Below are 20,505 nucleotides of genomic sequence, written 5' to 3' on the forward strand. Positions count from 1 at the left end.
CCCCAAGAGCTGTATGACAGGTCTTTCTGCTGACTTGCACAAGAAAACTGATGGGAGCTGGGACCCTGGGAGATGAGTCTAATTGAAATGGCTTCCCTTCCCTTTGGCCCTTTTTCTTCACGGCTGGATATCAAGTGCAGACTATCTTTCTACGTGGTTGTAAGCTGTACCAGTTAAGAGAGGGCCCATGGCAGTGAGATGAGGGATCCATTCAAGCATTCAAGGCTGAAGCACTGAGATCAAGCTTCATGGCTGTGGTTTGGCTCCCCCAGGAAAGAAGACAAGACAGCCACTTACTGCAGCAGTGTGCTTACTACCAGTGTCCCCACCCCATGCCCAGCTACTGCACACCACCCCAAGGAAGGAGACAGGGAGGAGACAAGACAAGCTAAGACAGTCATTGTGTCACTACTGTCAATCAACCTCCCATCTTCACAACACTTTAAGAATCCATCACCAAGGAGCCCAGTAACTTTGCCTTTCTGTCTTTGAACTACAAAAGTTTATTCCCACGGATAGTCTGACCAGTTTTTGTGACTATGTACATAAAAGAAACTATATAAATACAACACATACATTTCACGATTTACCTACACTATCAGGATAAAGGTGCAGACTGACTTCACAGACTAAATAAACCTTGTTCTATAAACATACAGTATTTTCACTTCTAGAGAAAGGGGAAAGGAAGCCAGCAAACAGGCTCATGGCTTGCAGGCAGCTGAGTGTGCAGAACCAGGAGAGGCAGCCACCTCCCCACTCCCATGACTGGGCCTCCGGGTCATTCTTATTTGAAGTCAGTCCTCCTTTTCATTTTTCTGGAGATGCCCAGGATTTTGTCAAGGCTCTGCTGCTGCACCTCAGGCATCAGGGATATCTCCTGCCTTAGGCCTGGGGTCGAGGTAGGGATCCAACATCCCCTAGCTTTTGCTACTTTTAATCTGTAGGGGCTAACAGCCTCCACTAAAAAGGTGTAACAACACTGTCAAACATGCAAGTGTAAAAGATCCTATGGACACACACTGCATGCAGACTGGAGAAGAATCCTGGGGCCCCCAAGGGGCACTAAGCATTAATCTTATTGTTTATCACTATATCATGAAGAGGTTAGTAAAGACTAATAGGTTACTGGCTGCTGAAGGAAAAGATGGAAACTGACTGGACTTGTGAATTTAGTCATGTGACATTTGGCTTAGCCTCGGAGGGGACAGGGTTCTAGGCACTCAATAGAACTCTAGAACAGGAACTCAAGACAAAACTCAGGACCATGATGTCCTATCAAATTTAAAAAAAAAGAAAAAAGGCAAGGGAGTCTGTCTGTGACACAAGGGGATGGAAATTCAGCATGGTGCAAGTTCACTTACAATTTACCAAAGGATTATTTTCTTCTTAAAAAAAAAAAAAAGGAGGTGGCCAAGGAAGCCCCCGCCACTTCCTTCCGGGGCTCAGTTGTTTCTCTACCGCTGGCCAGCATCTCGGATCCGGCAGGCCACAGCTGTGATGAGAGCAGCTCCCTTCCCACTGCCATCCTCGGACTCCAAGAAAGAAACATCGCATTTTGGAGCCAGTTCCTTCACTGTCTCATGCATGACTTTGGCAAAACTGTAAAAGAAAAAAATACCAGAACAACATCTTAGGCCCTGGCCCGTGAAACATGCACTGACCAAAGAGCAGAAGAGCCCAGATTCTTCTCAATATCTAATAAACAGCTCTGAAAGCAACAGGTTTGTCCTGTCAATCGGTCCCTACAGCCTCTGAGAGGAGCTGGAGGCATCTGTCACCAGGCCTGACAACCTCAATCTTCATCTGGAACATCTCTTATACTCAGATGCTTTGCAAGCAATGACATGCAGACATCAGAGGAAGATCATCAAAAATTACAATGGAAGTCTAATGTAGTGATCCCATCCAATTCTAGCTGCTGCTCCACTTCGCAACTAAGGAAAGCTCCATCAGCTTTGCCTGGGCTACAGCAGAAAGGCTTCTGCCCCAACCAGATGGAGAGTGCCACTGGAATCCATCAGTGGAGATGTCCTCAGAGAATGGAGGAAAGCTGGGCAGTCCATGATGCCAGAGGTAGTGGGCAAAGGAAACCAATGGCATAGCCTAATTTCAGGCAACAGGGAATGAGCTGGGTAACTGTCTGACCCCTCAGGGAACAAAGAAGTGAGTAAAGGCAGAAAGGGAGGGTGTCACAAGCAAGAGGGAACATTTTATATTTGGTTTGGAGACTCTCAGGATTCTATGAGTATTTGGAACTGCACCTATGCAATCTGTGAGCAATTTCTGTATGCATTGTCTTTCCTACCAGAATGTAGGCTCTCTGAGGGCAGGGACTCTTGCTGCTTTTCATACCCTAGGGCTTGGCACAGAGCAGGTACTAAAACCAATGCTTGCTAACAGAGGATCCACCCTTACTGATTGTGGGACCAGAGATGCTAACACTTCAATTAGGCACCAAGTGGTTAGGAGAAAGGAGAGGGACAGGAACTTACTGAGGATGGAGCTTGTACAGAGTCCCATCGACACCCACGGTGATTTTGAGCGAATCTAGCTGGCGGTTCTCCCGTATTTTGTCCACGACAGCTGCCATGCCTGCACCACAAAGCTGGGCTGCCCTTCTTGCCACTACGGTGCAGACCTCTTTGACAATGATACTGTCATCACAGGTGCTCTCCAGGCCCAGGTGCCGCAGAATGGTACGGACTTGAAGCAAGGCCAGGCAGTCACTAGGGACAGGACAGGAAAGTAAAAACTGCTGACTTCTAATTAATAATTAAGTTAATAATAGCAGCAGCTAATAGCTAACATTTATGTAGCACCTCATGGTTTGCAAAGTGCTTTATATATTTTAACTCATTTGATCCTCACAGCAATTATGTGAGGTTACCTCCATTTTACAGATAAGGAAACCGAAGCAAAGAGAGGTTAGTTAAGTGACTTGCCCAAGATCACAGAGCTAGTTAAAGTGTCCGAAGTAGAGTTTGAACTCAACTGCCCTCACTTCTCAGTGTTCTTTATTCACCTCTAAAATCGAGGACCTGAGTTCAAATCTCGCCTTGCATGACCTTGGGCAAATCACTTCACCAGTATAAGCTTCAGTTTTCTCATCTGTAAAATGAGGGGATTGTACCCATTGTCCTTCTAGATTCAGCTCTATGATCCTATAAGCTCAGCAGAAACCTACAAGGTATCTACAGTTTCTAATATCAGCTCTCTTCTTTTCGTGCAAGTCACTTAATCTCTGAATTCTTACTGTCCACTCTGTAGGAAAGGATGATGATCCAAAGTTCCGAGTTTCATACAACCACTGTAAAAATACAGCCTATTTTAGAACTCAGACACAAATGATGAAACTTCAAGAGAAAGATTTAATGGTCTGCATTTGCAATAGATACAAACTTCTAAGACAGATAATTAGCAAACTAAAATTAGAAAATATTCTTATTTATTAAAGCAGGTCTCCCCAAACATCAGCCTTTTTTTTTTCAGCTTTATAAAATGGTAAAGCTAGAGAAACTTTGGAAATCACCTATCCTAACCTTATTCCCTCCTCAAATTTTCAGATAAGGAACCAAGATACGAGGCCAAGAGAAAACACACGAACTGCCTACTGCTTCCCTGAGCTCAGACAACTTGTTAACATGTTAATGTGTAAGTTGTGACAAATAAAACAAGGAAATTTCCATTATATGGTGTCAGTCATCAATAACTCTTATTTCTAAAGTATTTTCTAAGTGATATTTCACAAATTCTTCTCAATGACTCAGTGAAATTTTGCTGCATGGTGGATTTGCTTTATTATAGTTTGCTGCTCAACTATATCAGTAAAGCCAAAAGAAAGAGTTGCCAATTCAAGCCCAATTGGTGAACTGCCAGACCTGTATGTAGTAAGAAAAGCTCGATCTAAATCCCACCTCCATGACATCTACTAGCTGTGTGACCAGGGGAAACCTCTTTGAACCTCAGTTCCCGAATCTATAAAATGGGGATATTATCTGTATCTCCTACTTCACAGGGTTACTCTGAGACTCAAATGAAATAACATACATAAAAGCAACTTGCAAACTCTAAACCACTATTCAGTATAAATGCCAGCTGTCCTCATCATTCTTGTGTGATTTAAACCACCATACACCTATTTTCTGGGTTTGACATGCAGGCTGAAATTCGAGGATGTCACTCTGGCTAGTCTGTAAGTCAGCACAACATTCAGCAAAAGTCAAAACCACATTATGGCAGTGTTCCAGGTATGCTAAATCCATCTTATATCTCATAGCTAGCTATAAGACCAGTACATAGGTGGTGTCTCTATGTGGGTAGATGACCTATAAAACTCATTCATATGTGAATTCAACCTCAAAGCCACAAATTGAGTGTAAAGTCCCATTGCCTGTCATTCCCCTGCTCAAAAATCTTCAATGGCTCCCTATCATCTCTAGTCTAAAAAACATAAAATCTAACCCCCAATCTTCCTCTACCCATAACATACACAAACTGGTTCCAAACTAGCTTTTTTCCAGATATATTTCCTATCAGTCCCCTTTACACACTATGTTTCAGTCATACTAACTAACTGTTCCCCCAAATAGAAAATGTGATCTCTCCTCAACTTGCCTTTGCATAGGCTGGTCTCTCAAAACTAGAATGTACTCCTTTCTTGTTTGCCTACTCTTAGAATCCTTCATTCATCTCCTTCAGCTCACATGTCACATCCCCTAGGAAATCTTCCTTTGTCCCCCTAAGTTCTTTGTCCTGCCTCCCTCCTCCAATTACCTGGCACTTGCTTATATATTCTGTACCACTCCTTCCTGGTAGAATGCAGATTCCTTTGTGTGTCCAGAAAGTAGTTAATAAAATTGCACTGAACCAAATGGAAATAAATGAGGACTGTGCCTTGGCCAAATTGTTTATCGACGTTGGTGCCTAGAACAGTTCTGCACAGGACAAGGTACTTCACAGTTGCCTATTATTGCTGGTCTGGTTTCTTTTGTAAAGAGTTAGCTGAATAGTTGTCCCTCAGGCTAGAAAATGGCTACTCAGCCTTACCCATCCCAGAGCCCCTCTCACCTCTCAATCTGAGACAAGAATTTGGTTTCAAATATCCCCCTTGTCTTCAGTCGCTCTGAGATCCGTCCGCGGAAGAGCAGCCCGCGTTTGGTGAAGTTGATGAGGATGTTGCGTACAATCTCCCCCAGGTACATGCCACTGATCATCTTCTCAAACCTTCAGGAGGAAAATAAGGGGATGGCAGAGGGGTGAAAAAGTTCAGGATCAGTCTTCAAAACACTATGTTGGTGGCTTCAGTGGGGAATGGGAGTGGGTGCAGAAGGAGTACAGCTGTAGGGGAATGGTCAATCTCATCACATGGTAGAGTAGCTAATAAGTCTGCTTTCCCTTGGTTGAAAGAGGATGTTCTACCTGGTTCCCACCAACCCATTTCAGGGGCTGGCTTTCTTCCCCAGGACTATAGCTACCAGGACTTTTCTTCAACATAATTATTAGCACATACTCAGAACCCAATTGAAAACCATTCTAGACACTCAAGTTCACCTAGGAATGTGACTGTTTCCCCTTATATATTCCTAAGCATTCTGATTACACGTTATTGCTCATGTGTGTATACCTAGCATGTACAACTCCCTTTGGCTTTTATCATTCACCCTTATTCCTCAAAACTTCACTGTTGGGTCAAAATATTCAGAACCAGGATAAGATTCTGTCCTATGGACACCATCATTAGAGATCGTCACCTAAATTGGGTTACAATCTAGCATTTCAGGAACTTACCTTTGTTTTCCTGGGTTGAGTGAAAGTTCATCTACAGCCAAGTCGAACTCAGTTTGGATGTCATCCAGGCAGCCATTATCCCCAAAAGCACCCCACTCCATGTTGATACACATCCGCCCCTCATCTCCTTCCACCAGCTCTACATTGCGCATCTCCTCCATGTAACAGGCATTACTACCAGTACCTGCAAAAGCAGTGAAAGGAGCCTCAGCCCTTTCCTTGGCCTTCCCACCCAGGTCTGTGCATCACTCCACAGAAAGGGGCAATGTATTCTGGGGTCTTACCAACTATGAGTCCGACTTCGCAGTGAGGGTCTTCATAGCCACAAGTCATCATGGTCCCTACGGTGTCATTCACAACAGCAACAACGTCCAGATCAAATTCCTGCAGAAGCAAAGTTTGGTATTCAATTCCAAAGGGCCCGCTAGAAAGCTTGCCCCACAATAAAATATTCAGGAGATCTTTTTTATGCAACATCAAACCATAGCTGTACCTATATTGCTTCCTTTTGGAATATACGGGAATTTCAACCATGAAGGATATCAGTACTGAAGTGCTGTACTAGCTATATAACTTTATGTACTACTATTTCCCAACACCATGAAAGCCAAGTTATTCTCATTCCCCTTCTGACTTTCTGCATGCCACTATAAAACTAAGTTTATGCTCATACACAGAACATAAAATTAAAAACCTGGATTATGGGATGAAGAATGTCAGTTCTGAATAGGACCTTAGAAAACAGAATGTAAAGGCTAGATTTAGAACTTAGAACATATACTATATAATGTGAAAACTGGCCCTTAGAAGATAGAACATGAAATGTCAGAGTCTAAAAAGACCTTGAAAAATAGAAATGTCAGAGGTGGAAGGAACCTTAGAACACAGAAGTGAATGAGAGCTAAGACATCGGCCAGTGTTATCTCCAATGAGATAAATACATGTAAAGATTTTACAAACCTCAAACCACTATATCAATTCTAGTCATTATCATTAGGAGTAGAAGTAATCATCACCATCCAAGACTTCATTTTATAAATGAAATAACTGAAGGGTCAATTTGGAAAGGGTGCTATGCCTATAGTCACACACGTGGCAGGATTAGAATTGAAGCCAGGTCTATTTGAAACCCCCAACCTCAATCTTGGAAAATCCTCCTGCCTATCTCTAGTCTGTTGCCTGTTTTCTGTCTAAATCCTAATCCTCACAAGGGTCAGTTCAAGTCCCACTTCTCTTCCCTGGCCACTCCCATGATTCTGACCATTCCTGAATTCTCACAGAATATAAAGCATGCACATACTTCATTAAAACTTCTATCTCACTAGGGTGGGTCTCACCCCTGTGATGAGAGTGTGTCTTAAGGATAGAGACCAGTGTGGTATAAGGCAACAGTAATAATAATTTAAAAAATTTGTTGTCGTTCAGTAGTTTCAGTTGTATCCAACTCTCTGTGACCCATTTTGGGGTTTTCTTGGCAAAAATACTGGAGTGCTTTGCCATTTCCTTTTCTAGCTCATCTTACAGAAGAGGAAACTGAGGCAAACAGGGTGAATGTACCCAGGGTCACATAGCTAGTTATTGTCTGAGGCCTGATTTGAACTCATGAACATGAGTCTTCCTGATTCCAAGCCCAGTAGTCTATGCTCTGAGCCACCTAGCTGCCCCAATTAAAATTAAAAAAAAAAAAGACATTTATATATAAGGTGTCCAAAAAGTGCTTCCCTTTAGTGCAACTTTAATTCTCAATAGCTTAAAATTTGTACTGAACTTTTTGAGATACCCTTTAAATAATATTTTATGATCTGCAAAGTGCTTTACATGCTATTTTATTTGATCCTCACACTTTCCAGAGATTATATGTAAAGTGTTTTCCCCAATAGAATAGAAGCTCCTTGGGGTCAATAACTAATTTTTTTTTAATATTCATATGCATCTCCAGAGCCTAGCACAGGGAATGGCACAGGAGACACTTAAATGACCTTTGATTAGTAACAATCCTGTAAAGTAAGTACCATGGCTATTATTATCCCCATAGTAACCAAGGAGGAAACTGGTTCAGAGGTTAAACAGTCAAGGCAGGACCAAAGTGCCAGGTTTCTCCTGACTCCAAGTCCAGTGTTCTTACCACTACAATACACTGACTCTTACTGGACAGGTTGGACACTGACTACAGGTGTGACCACAGTTGTTAGGACTCCAATGATCCCTAGAACTAGATGACTGGATAGTTCTATTCCAGCTCAATCCTAGGCCTCTCTCTCATACTTCTGTATCTCTCCTAATACCTACGACATAAAAGGTGCTCAGGAACAGCTTTATAGATTTCTTCTGAAGGTATGACACATAAATCGAGGCCAATAGGAAGGGGGTAAATCTGTGCTAAAGGTAAGTACTGTGTAGGAGCAAAGATCCTTCTTTTCAATGCCTTCAATCGCAGATGTCATCTCACTTCCCCCTCCCCATCCTATTCTTCCTGCACTTGAACTCTTTGGAGAAAAAAAAATCAGGTAAGAATTCCAGTGGCTTAAGCTGGGTAGTGGCTTTAAAGAGTTAAGTCTCAGGGTAGATGCTGAAGTAGGGCCTGCTTCTAGCACTGGTCTTACTTGGCAACTTCCCTGCTACCTAAGGGAAAAGCGATGAGAAAACCAAGGAAAGAAAATGTGTCTAAATGAATGTTTTCTTAAAATTTACTTCTTATAGAGCTGGAACTTTCCAGGACCAAAAAGCATGAAACAAAGACAAAATAAAACAAAAACAAGAAACAGCAAAATCTATTCAGCAAAAGTTACCATTAACAGTAAAAAGTGCTAGAAAGAAAAAAAAAATGTAGAAAATGGAGATGCCAAAACAAATCAGGCAAGGTCCCTTATAAATAGAAATAATCTTGGCAGGACTTTTGGTGATAGAAAAAAAAAAAAACACCACAAAGTGGGTCTCCATTACCTGAGGACTGGTTAAATCAAATGTGTAAATGTAAACTAACATGAAATAAGAATAACAAAAATTAGGAATTCAGAGAAATGTGGGAAGATTTATATGAAGTGATGTGGGTGAAGTAAACCAAACCAAGAGAATAATATACACAATGGCTACAGTCATTAAAACCAGTCATTTTCTGAATCATTCATGACTCAGATACCTCAGAGTCCTGGAGAACAGATCATGAAACACTCAATGCTTCCCTCCTCATCTGAATTTAAAGCAGGGGAATATAAGGTGTACATGACTACAGGCACATTTCTTAGTCATACCTTGAAATGTGGTGTAATTTGGACTGTGATGTAAGAATAAAAGATACCAACACAACTTTTAAAAACCAGACTGTGGTAGAAACTTGAATTGCTAAAGATTTCATGTGAACTGTTTGTTTTTCATTATCTCTTTATTGACATGTTGTCTTATTGCCTAAATTTCTCTTCTTCCACCCAGAGGCTATCCCTCACAATGAAGAAATTTTTGAAAAAAAAAAAAAAGAGGAAGAAAAAATTCAGCAAAACCAATCACCATATCAGAAAAAAAAAATCTGACGTAACTGGTAATGTCCATACTTATGCTAAGCAATAGGGGTGGTTATTTTAGAAATGACAAGTAAATTGTGGCAACATTTTACAAATGTGTTATCTTATATCTATGCAGGTTTAAATGTTCATTTTTATTTATTTTATTTTTATTTTTTGGAGGAGGGAAGGCAGTGCAATTGGGGTTAAATGACTTGCCCAAGGTCACACAGCTAGAAAGTGTTAAGTGTCTGAGGCTCGATCTGAACTCAGGTCCTCCAGACTCCAGGGCCAGTGCTCTTTTCATTGAGCCACCTAGTCACCCCTTTTATTTATTTTTCACAAAAATGCAGATAAGGAGGAATTTGAAGACCTAGCCCTTACTACCTCATCATATTTAAAGCCATAAGCTGGATAAAAAGCAAGAAATTATTTGCTGACATGAAAATCATGTAATTGTGTCATATTACCCAGGGGCGGTCAACATGTGATAGCAAGTGGACTAATCCCTGGTGTTTAAGGGAGATCCCCATACTGAGGAAAAGAGAGGAAAGGGTCACATCAATTTCCTAAGGGAACCATCAAACATAGGCTGAGCCAGGGTCAGGCAGGAGTCAGGGTTTCTCAGAACTCCAAAACCCAGTAGCCTAATACAGAAATAAGCAATCAGTGACTGGAATAGAAAACAGGTGAAGCCAGGGAGTCTTGAAAGGAAGCCAATCAGGGAAAATGTAACTAAATGACTGTATTGATGTCGTTTGCCTCCCCAAATCTTTAACCTCTATGGCTGCAGCATTCTTTCCCAAACCCTACTTTTCTGTTAGCACAGTCATGTGCTTTGACCAAACCCTCCTAACTCAGCTGCACCTGGACACAGTCAGTCACCCACACAAAGACTATGGAACGCCTTAAAGGGAGCATGTGTTTGCAATTAGCTGACAACAGAAACCTTTAAGGTTCATGAACCCACATTCTTTTTTATGTGAGACATCTCTTTCTTCATCGATCTCTACAGAAAATTTCCTAGGAATCCTGGTATAAATATGATGACGTCGTGTAATGCCCAAATCCATGCCTGGATGAGTGTATGTGAGGGTGTGGGTACAGAGCATAACCCAATCCTGATCCCATTCCTACCTCTCGCCGATGAATAGCTTCCTTCAGTAGGCTGACCACATCCTCTCCCTCACAGCCAGTTGCTTTGAAGCCCTTTGTCCATTTCAGGAGAATGCTCTAAAGAAACATCACAGATGAACATGATTAAAAATAGGAGAAATGCCTTAATTAGTAAGACCCGGGATGACCAAGGTCAGGAGGACATCCTTAGGAGTGGGTCTTGTCCTCAACCTCCCAAGTTGAAGCTGTGTCCCAAATAGTTTCATTTCTGTTTATAACCCATTATTTGTTAATATTATCCATTCATCTATCTAACTTTACTGGAAACTATAGTTTCAACTTAGGCTGACTCAGCAAACAAGACAGACCTTCTAAAAGCTGCTATATAAAGCAGTCATTGATTTCCCTTTTAGGACAGGACACTAGTAAGCAATCTTGAAGCAAGCTGATGTGATGAACTACATTTTTCTCTTTAATCCTTTTTTTGTTTTCTAACCAGAAAACTCCAGCCAAGAGTACTTTCCCATCTCTCCTCTCAGCCTCTGGATTAGGAGACCAAAAAGAAGCAGTGTTCTCTGGCTGTGGTCAAAGGGAAAACTCCCTACTATCTAGCTCTTTATCAATGGTATTCTCTTCAGAAGCAGGTAAGGAACTGAGGGTTTGGGACAGTACACAAGCTAAGGGTCCCACTTAGTGGAAGCAATGAGTAAGCCAGTTATGAAGAACTGGCCAGCTGACAGCAGAAGAGACAGATTCTGATCAATTCTGACATATTATTCATTCCTATTCCTGGCTCTACTCCTGACATTCCCAGACCTTCTCTGTACTGCCCCAGAAACTTCTTTGACCAGGACTACATCAGAAAGCCCCTCTACCCCTGCAACCTCTCCCTCTGATTGTCCAGTTCCTCCCATAATGAGGGTGCCTCAACCAGCCATGGCCTCACTCCTCTCCAGGCTTCCATTCTGACCCTCTGCACTTTTTCTACAAGGTTCCCCCCAATTCAAAAGGGTATCTTCATCTCTCTTTGATGTGTTGTCTTCTCCCATTATAACAAAAGCTCCTTGAGGACAGGAACTGTTGAGGTCAGGGCCTATCTTTCAATTGGTATTTGCATTCCCAGTGATTAGTACAGTACCTGGTATACAGGAAGCACTTAATCGATGCTTGTTGTCTGACTCCACACATCTTGGCTGTGTGACCTTGCAGTGTGCGTCATTTAACCCTCTAAGTACTATCTATGGGCAACTCTACAAGACTATCCCATGGTATTAGGAGAGTTTCCTCATGGGGCATTTGGCATGTTCTGAGCCAAATTAAAAAACAAAACAAAACAAAACCAGAGCACTTGGAGTGGAAAGCTTCTGTTTACAGGAAATTAGCCAATATCCTTTCATAGCAGCACTATTAAGAGCTATTCAATTTAAGGCAACAACACGGGATAGCTGCTAGAGTGCTGGACTTGGAGTCAGGTGAGATCTGAGTTCAAAATCTGTCACATATATTCATTGTGTAACCCTGAGCAAGTCACTTGACCACTATCAGTCTCAGTTCCTTATCTGTAAAATGATAACAATAATAGCACCTACCTCACATGATTGAGAGGACCAGATGAAAGAATAGCAAACCACTTTTCAAACCTTAAAGAGCTAAATAAATATTAGCTCTCCTCTTTCTTGGATGAAGGCACAGGGACATTCTATACTACCGATGGCTGCCTATCTACTTCTTGTCTTAAGTGACCTCATACTAGGCCAATACTTTGGGATCACTTCTCTACCTTGATGGATAGAGCAGAGAGCCCAGCTAGAGAACAAGATTCTTTTCTAAGCTTTATCTACTTCCTCCTCAGATGCTTGACCCTGGTGCAGATGCGGCCCTGGGCTGGCCCAAGCTCTGCCTGGTGAGCAGGAAAGGCTGAGAATGCTGGCTGGGGGAAAACTAACAAAACATATGTCTATCATTGAATTGCCTTCCTAGCTAAGAGCATGGGAAAGCTCGGCGCCAGATGACTGACTAGCAGCTCATGAAGAAACTTTGAAAGCAACCTGCATCAGTAAAAAGAGTCAATGACCCACCAAGAAAAGCACAGACCTTTGGAAATATAGAAGTGTCTTAGAAAATATAAGTCACCGAGTGCCAAAACATGTAGGAACAAAGGCAGCCTTAATTACTGATGCTGCCCAGCCTTGGGAATTACTTCTCACTCTCTAAACACAAACTTCATTCTTAAGTCCATTTAGAATTCCATTTTCCGTGGAGGACGAGTCATTGGAAAACCTGTCTTTTGGCTTCTCTAACCCCACCAACCACACCCTTGAGATTTCTTATATAACCAGCATGGGCAGAAGAGACCCTGGCCTATAACTCTGGCTAACTATTCCTAGGAGAGGGGGCTCCAGCAAGGAATAGGTCTCTCTACAGCCCAAGGTGAACACCGAGATGATTACTTAATTATTGCCTCTCTAGAGGATAAGACAATATTTGGAGAATTCAATTAAACCAATCGATGTAGAGAGACTTCATTAAGTGTATTCCAAAGCCTTAGGGGAACTGTTTGTCTGGAACTACTCTGTCAACGTGCATAAGCTACATCACTACAAAGGTGCTCTGAGTATAGATCCTGCTAATCTGAATGGACACCAGCTGGCCTGCCAGTCCCAAAGTCAGCCACATCCACAGGCTTGGTTGCAAACAGAGAAGACTCTGAAACCTCCAAACACTTGTCTTGAAAATGTTTGTCTTCACCTCAAAAAGCAAAAAATCTGAGTGGATGGCTGATTTGAAAGCAAAGAGTCCAGGTAGCACAGCTGCACCCAAGAGAGGCCTTTTGCACATGACCTAATGAAAAGACCTAGGAAGCTACTTGATTTGCTTCTGTATTTTTAAGGTGAGGACCACAGGGTGCAAATGATTTACTGGTTTGGAGGCAGGGGGAGTTTCACAGACAGCTGAGTCTAAGCCATGAACAGACTTCTCCAGAGAGATGTGAAAAAAGCAAGAGCAGGGGCCAATGAATGAATGATAATTAAGAATCTTTCATCTGTGGATGTCAAAGCCCTTTACAAACCTCAATTAATGCAACCAGCCCAACCCTCTCTTACTAGGGAGTTTCCTTGCTTCCTTTAACAAAGGGTTGGGGCAACAGGGAGGGCAGAGAATGAACTGAGTGCTTTGCCCAAGGCCACCCACGAGTTAAGGGCGGAAAGCCAACCAAATCCAGCCTCCTTCACAGAGGAGCTCTGGGAATTTCAGAGGAGCTCAGTTTCAGGTGAAGTTGAGAAAGTGCCACTACCAAGAGAAAGTCAGGAAGACCAGAAGGCCTGAGCTAGGGCATCTTCCTGCTTAAGTTAAGAAGTGTGTGTTGGTTAATTATAATTTATTACACCTTCTGAGCATAATTCTCTCCTTTCCTCTACTTTTTTCTCCTGCTTTCTTGGCTAGTCAGGCCTTTTCTGCATCCTCTCCCCCTTAAAGTGGATGCTTTCATAAACAGCAAATGATTTCCTGGTTTGGAGGCAGGGGGAGTTTCACAGACAACTGAGTCTAAGCCATGAACAGACTTCTCCAGAGAGGGATGTGAAAAAAGTAAGAGCAGGGACCAATGGATGATAATTACTAAGTAGGTACTAAATACAGTGACTGGCACATAGTAGGCACTTTAATAATGTTTTAATGGATTAAGTATGTTATCCTGTTTTCTTAGGTGTGACCAATGAGGCACAGAGAAGGGTAGTATCTTGGCTCAGCCTCACACAAGTTAATCTGCTGACAATCCCTCAACTCAGAATTCCTGAATATTAGACCTAGAAGAGACCTGAAAGAAATCTAACCCCCTCATCTCATAGATGAAAAAAACTAAGTCCTAGACAGGGGAAATGACTTGGCCAGGGCATCTGACCCATTTGCTTTTATTGCCATTCCTTGATGTATGACATTTCCTTCACCTGGCTAAATGTTATCCCCATTCCACATAGCTTCAAAATCTAGCTTCCAATGTACCTTCCCCTAGGAAAGCCTTCATTTAATTCCTCTTCTCCATCTCATTAACTTCCATGAAATTCTTTATTATAAAGTGCTACAGCCTTTATTCAATTTAATTCAACAAACACTTAGGCACTTAGTCCTATACCCGGTGCTGCTTCATCAGCACTAGCTGACTATTTGAGGAGCTGTACCAGCTTCTGAGAGAATACAAAGAAAACAAAAACAAGATCACCGACTTTCCTCTGCAAGCTTGTTTTCTACCAGAGAAGACTCCGGTCATTTCATCTTTCCAGCTAGTCTTTAAGAGATCATCAAAAGAGGAATCATACTTTGCACCTGATCTCCCATGATATTTAGCATAATGTCCAGATATCAAAGGCACTCGGTTAATGTTTGCCTATAACTTGATCAGAATAGCCAGTAGAGTCTGTTAGAACATTTAACTCAAATCTAACTTAGCATCTAATCAATCAGCTCTGGACATGGGCTCAAATTCTAGGTGTATGTGAGTCTCAAGTTCCCAATTCTATACTATGTGTGTATTATCTAAGCACATTCACATAGACAAACATACATCCCCTTGTGGGACTAGATGAAAAGGTATAAAATCCAAATCACTGGACAGAGTGCAGGATTGCAGAAGCCTGGTCAACCTGGATAACAGAAAAAAGCAATCTTCAATGCAAGAGAGAAATGTCAATAGCTGGCACAAAGCACTTTTCCTGGTAACTCTGGGAGGCAGGAAGCACAAGTATTGACTCCATTTTACAGATGTAGAAATGGAGGGTCAGAGAGGTGAAGGGTGTCAGCTGGGGACTGAGACACAGGCCTCCTATTTCTAGGAGCTCATTCTACTATATTCCATAATAACTCTCTTTTGGTAAATCACTATTAACTTTATAAAGGAAGCAAAGTAAAGTGCCCATGGGTCACATGAAAATCACTTGGGAATACATTACCTCATCCAGGCTGTTCTGCTGGCAGGGGAAAGAGAAGGTAAAGCCCAAAGGCAGGGACACCCCTTTCATTCCCATGTACTCCAGGAAGTCGGCAATGCACTGGACGATGTGATCGAAGAGCTGCAGGTGAGAAAAGGAGCCCGTGGGAAGGCGTCCTGACTAGGAGCACACATCTCCAAAATCCCTTCCAGAAAAGAGATCTAGAGTTGGAGGGGACCTTGGATGTCTGCTGGTCCAAACCTTTTATTTTATAGGTGAGAAAATCAAATCCATGGAGCTGGGGTGGCTTGTTCATGGTCACATAGCTAATACACAGTAGAGCTGAGAGTCAAATCCAATGTCTTGAGTATAAATCTAGTGTGGTTTTCCCACTATTTCAAAGACTAAGAGTTCAGGGACCCAGGGAACATGCTGCACTGGAGAGAGAGATGACTTTAAAAAAAAAAAGCCTTTCTAGGATTGAGAATGCAAGAGCTGGGGAAGAGGACGCTGGGAAACCAGTTTCTTGGAGCATCCTTCTGCCTTGAGAAGCCAACCTTACTGGACAAAGCAAGAAGAAATAGCCAATTTGGGAGCCCACCTCTAGGGCGACCACTTCCTGGGGATCCCACCACCCAAGCAGTTAAGGGAAGAATAACTATCTGGTTGCTTGCATGAGATTTAACCTGGGCCTCATCTGAGATGGAGGGGGCTCCCTCACCTCATCCCCGGTGCCATGCATAACCTCCTGAGGAATGGCATAGATCTTGTTATGCATCTCTACACCTCGTCTCATTCCATTCCGTACACGCACCAGCAACACACGGAAATTTGTCCCCCCGAGATCGAGGGCCAGGAAATCACCTTTCTCTGAAATGGGAAACAAGAAATGATGCTGATGACAACAATGATGGGGAAAAGACCATTTGGCAGTGGGATAACCCTTCAAAGCACTTTAACCTCTAGCTTCTTGTTTGATCTTCACACCAGCTCTGCAAGAGAACCAGAGCAGGTCTAATTACCATCGATGGACAGTCAAGTCAATTGAGATGGTTCAGAAAAAGCAGACAACTTTCCCATGGGTGTCACCAGCTCAGTCCCAGAATGTGAGCAGAGAATAATCAAACTTCTGGAATAATCAAGTAACTAGTGGCAGAAACTTGTTAGAATAAGTGAATACACATACACTAAGGAAACAAAATCAATCTAAGAACCTGATAAGGCTTTCTGGAGAAAATGTATTTAGATCTAGATTTTGGAGCAAAGAACTATGTCCCATTGGTAGAGAAGCATGGTGGGGGACTGGCCCTGACTGGTGGTGGGAGTACCTAGTACATCTTTGACTTTATTTAAGGTAGTGATCCTCAAATATTTGTGCCCAGGGTTTATTTCTATAGCCAAATTCTGTCCTCCCTTTAGCCTACTGTGCATTCCCATCTGACAAAAGTGAATGAATGCTTGTCCCCTACCTGTACCATCAGGTGTTGCACACACATAAGTTGGCAGCATCTTGACAGAAGCAGCAGCATGTGTCTCTTTGCCCAAGCCACGCTCCATCTCCTTTTTCATCCTCTTCTTCACTTCCAACAGCTGTTCATGGCTCAGCTTTAGGGCCTCCAGGGTCTTCTGTCGAGCCCGGTGTTGGTCTGCTAGACGGTATGCTACTGCTGTCACCATGGCAGCCCCTTTGCCACTCCCATCTTCTGAACGGAGAAATCGGACATCACAATCTGGCACCAGGCGTCGGACAGTCTTGTGAAGACGTTTGGCAAAACTGCAATGGAAAAGATGGAGCAGATTGAGTTGGGATCTGTCTTTTGGCATGCCATTAGAAACGCACCTATGAAAGCTTATAACAAATCCTAGCATGGGTACCAAAGATGGAAAAGACACTATGCCCTCCTCCCCAAGAGGGGCAAAAAAAAAATACAGTTACCCATGGCCAAGAGTCAGTAGCTGGCAAGTGACCAGTATACAGAAGCTCATCCATTCATATGCCTAGAAGACCCACCATGACATGCAAAAGGAAGGTCACCTTCAAAAAATCTAGAGTTGGAAAAGAATCTTAGAGGTGATGTGGTCCAGACTCCTCTTCTTTCAGCTGCAAAAAACTAAGGCCCATGGAGGGATATGTATATGGCCATGGAGGGAAACAATATGCTTGTGGCCATGGAGGTAGCACTTGCAGCGACAGATCTGGCATAGGTCCCCAGTGTTAAAGACCCATGCCACCTTCTGAACACACCATTCTTCATTAGAAACCTTTGCGATCTCTTTTTACCACTTTTGCAATACATTCACCAGATTCTAAAGACACAAAGCAAATCTGAGCCAGAGAAATTAAGAGCACACGTATCACCTGGATTTCATTTTAGGACAATCTGACGCTCATACTTGTCAAAGAACTGGCAGATATGGGACTCAAAACCAGGCTTTTGATTCTGACTCCAGCTTTGTTGTTGTTCTACTACAGCAAATGCTCAGGAATTTTGTGACCCTTAGTCTGGGGCTGGCAAACTGTGGTCCAAGGACTGAATCCAGCCCTGCCTGTTTTTGTACAGCCCCAGCTGAGAATGGTTGTTACATTTTTAAATGCTGGATTCAAGCCTTTGGATCATAATTACCTGACTCCTGCTTTAGTCTAACCTCTTGTTTTATAGAAAAAAACCTGAGGCCCACTGGGGGATGTGATTTAGCACAGAGATAATAAGAGGTAGAGTCAGGACTAGAACCCAGGCTTTCTAACTCCTTGCCCAGGGCTCTGTCCTCTCTACCACCCAAACTCTGTCCCAAGCCAAGACCAACCCTAAGGTGCTTTTGCTCCCCTGGCAAACTTACTGTGGATGCTTCTTGTAGACAGAGCCATCTACTCCAATGGTGGAACGTAGCCGGTCCTCGCCTTTATTCTCCTTGAGGCGTCGAAGGACAGCAGCCAGAGTGGCTGCACACAGGTTGGCTGAGCGGGTAGATACAATCTGGCAGATGCGATGTGTGGCCACACAGTCCTCCTGCGATGGCTGCAGGCCTAACCTGGTCAGAATCTCGAGGGCTTTTTTGATGCCATCTTTTTCCCTACAGGGATAAACAGTCACTGAAGCAAAGGTGCTGCTGTGTTGCAGGGTACATGTGAAAGGGGCTGACGCAAATGGTAGCCAGTGAGAGGTAGGATTTAGGACTGCAGAATGAAAGTTGGAAGGAATCTTAAAGGTCATCTAGCCCAACCCTTTCACTGGACAAATGAAGAAACTGGAGGCCTAGAGAAGACAAGGGAATTGCCAAAGGTCCCACAGTTACTGATTATCCCAAGTTCTCTCTATGCCATGAAGTTTCTTTGTTATAATAAAAAAATTTAAAGGGTAGATGAGAGTGCCCTCTGGTAATATGATTGTCCCCAATTAGCCAAGTAGACAGTCTTGGGGGCCCCTACTTCACACAGTCAGACTTATTCTTGAATCTCCATCTTGGGAGGAACCGTCAGGCCTTGCACCCCAATGATACAGCCTTAGAGAATGAGTGGCCAGAACCAAACAATAATTCATATGCTACCCACTCAGAGGGCCCAGGATTTCCAAGAATAAGCCTATAACCACCTATGGAAGACTAAGAGCAACAGACTCAGGCCAGTCGTACACTTTATAGCATGGAAACCAATGTAAAATCTCCTTTTTATTTCAACTGAAAATGTTAAGAAATATTTCTCAAGGGTCGGGTAGGTGGCACAGTGAAGAGAGTACCAGCCTTGGAGTGAGGAGGACCTGAGTTCAAATCCCACCTCAGACACTTAACACTTACTAGCAGTGTGACCTTGGTCAAGTCACTGAAGCCCAATTGCCCTGCCTTCCCCCCTCCAAAAAAAAACTATTTCTCAAGTCTAAAGTCCTTTCTACTTTTTCCCTTGAGGAAAGCAGGTTAGAATTAAACCTAAAGCCTTCCTCTTAAATCAAGGATTAGTTGATTGAATTAAGGGTGATTACCAAACTTATTTCTTATCTTAGATACTTGCCTTCCCCATCCCCTCCTGGGCCATTTCCCTACCCAGAAGAGAGAAATACCTACTTACTCAGAAAAGATAGTGGGGAAAGGGAAAGCCTTTGCTTTCAATCTTTACAGAGAAGGGGATGAGGAGTGCTCAAGGAAGGAATCAAGGGGAAAGTAAGGGCACCGGCCCCAGAGTCGGGATGACCTGGGATTGAATCCGGGGGCTCAGATCCTTAGCACCCACCCAGAAACACCTGGCCATGTAACCTTGAGCAAGTTACTTAACCCCAATTCCTTAGGGGCGGCCAGGTGGCACAGTGAGTAAGAGCATCAGCCCCAGAGTCGGGATGGCCTGGGATCGAATTCAGGCTCTGATACTTAGCACCACACCCAGAAATAACTGGCCTTGTAACCGTAAGCAAGTTACTTAACCCCAATTGCTTTTAAAAAAAAAAAAAAGGAAGGAATCAAGTACTTGAAATGTTGACCCCAAACTGTAGTTTAACTGTGTTGTTATAGGATATTCTGGAATGTTAACCCTAAACTGTATCTTAACACATTACACTATTTTCTTTGTTCAGGATTCCTATAAATGTTAACTTCAGACCATCTTGGCATAGAGAAAGCTGTTTGATTTATGCCAGTTTGGACATTTCTTTTTCTAGGATAGAAATTCTCCAATTTAGAATACTCAATGGTACACAATTTTTTCTGGAAGACTTGTACCTAAAACCCAGAGAATGGCATTAATATTTCAACAACAGCTATATACTAGAGGAATAACAGATGAGGAGCAATACCAGTTAGGCTGGTCTATCAATTTATTTGGACAGCACTCAACTTGCTATGTGTTCTCACTCGACAGCTGCCTACTATCAGATGAAAAGTGGCCCTCAAAAGCAGAAGAGGAATGGGGTGCAGTATGGGGGAAACTTACCCTTCAATATCAGAGACGTCTTTGGTCTCAAAGCGGCCTGTGGTGAGGAGCTCAGGACTCAGTCTCCCACCAAAGAGCATTTCCTCCTTGGCCATCTTCACCAGGATAAGTCTGACAAGTTCCCCCATGTACATGCCGCTGATCATCTTCTCAAATCTACAAGACATCCCCAGGTATGACTTTATTAAAAGCATGTTACTTGTAAAATTAAAAGAGTGAGTCACTATGTGACTCTTCATGATCAAATTTATGTATAAGTTCT

The 20,505-nt window shown here is 42.8% G+C and overlaps 1 protein-coding gene across 2 annotated transcripts in view; it reads right to left on the reverse strand.

The window, feature by feature from the left end:
- Positions 1 to 479: 479 nt before the first annotated feature.
- The window catches only part of HK2 (hexokinase 2), a 106,955-nt gene continuing 86,929 nt past the window's right edge, over positions 480 to 20,505 (reverse strand). For both annotated transcript variants that reach the window (XM_069075951.1, XM_069075950.1), the window contains exons 8-18: positions 20,244 to 20,399; positions 18,167 to 18,400; positions 16,798 to 17,102; positions 16,050 to 16,198; positions 15,350 to 15,469; positions 10,425 to 10,520; positions 6,075 to 6,174; positions 5,791 to 5,974; positions 5,071 to 5,226; positions 2,496 to 2,729; positions 480 to 1,602 (exon numbers count right to left, since the gene is read on the reverse strand). In XM_069075951.1, coding sequence (XP_068932052.1) covers positions 1,458 to 1,602; positions 2,496 to 2,729; positions 5,071 to 5,226; positions 5,791 to 5,974; positions 6,075 to 6,174; positions 10,425 to 10,520; positions 15,350 to 15,469; positions 16,050 to 16,198; positions 16,798 to 17,102; positions 18,167 to 18,400; positions 20,244 to 20,399 — 1,879 coding nt within the window. In that variant the 3' untranslated portion in view covers positions 480 to 1,457. The remainder of the gene's footprint in view (positions 1,603 to 2,495; positions 2,730 to 5,070; positions 5,227 to 5,790; positions 5,975 to 6,074; positions 6,175 to 10,424; positions 10,521 to 15,349; positions 15,470 to 16,049; positions 16,199 to 16,797; positions 17,103 to 18,166; positions 18,401 to 20,243; positions 20,400 to 20,505) is intronic.

Source organism: Petaurus breviceps, unplaced genomic scaffold (genome assembly GCF_028583685.1).
Source record: "Petaurus breviceps papuanus isolate PSGF00001 unplaced genomic scaffold, PetGlider_PUasm1.0 90919, whole genome shotgun sequence".
NCBI lineage: Eukaryota > Metazoa > Chordata > Mammalia > Diprotodontia > Petauridae > Petaurus > Petaurus breviceps.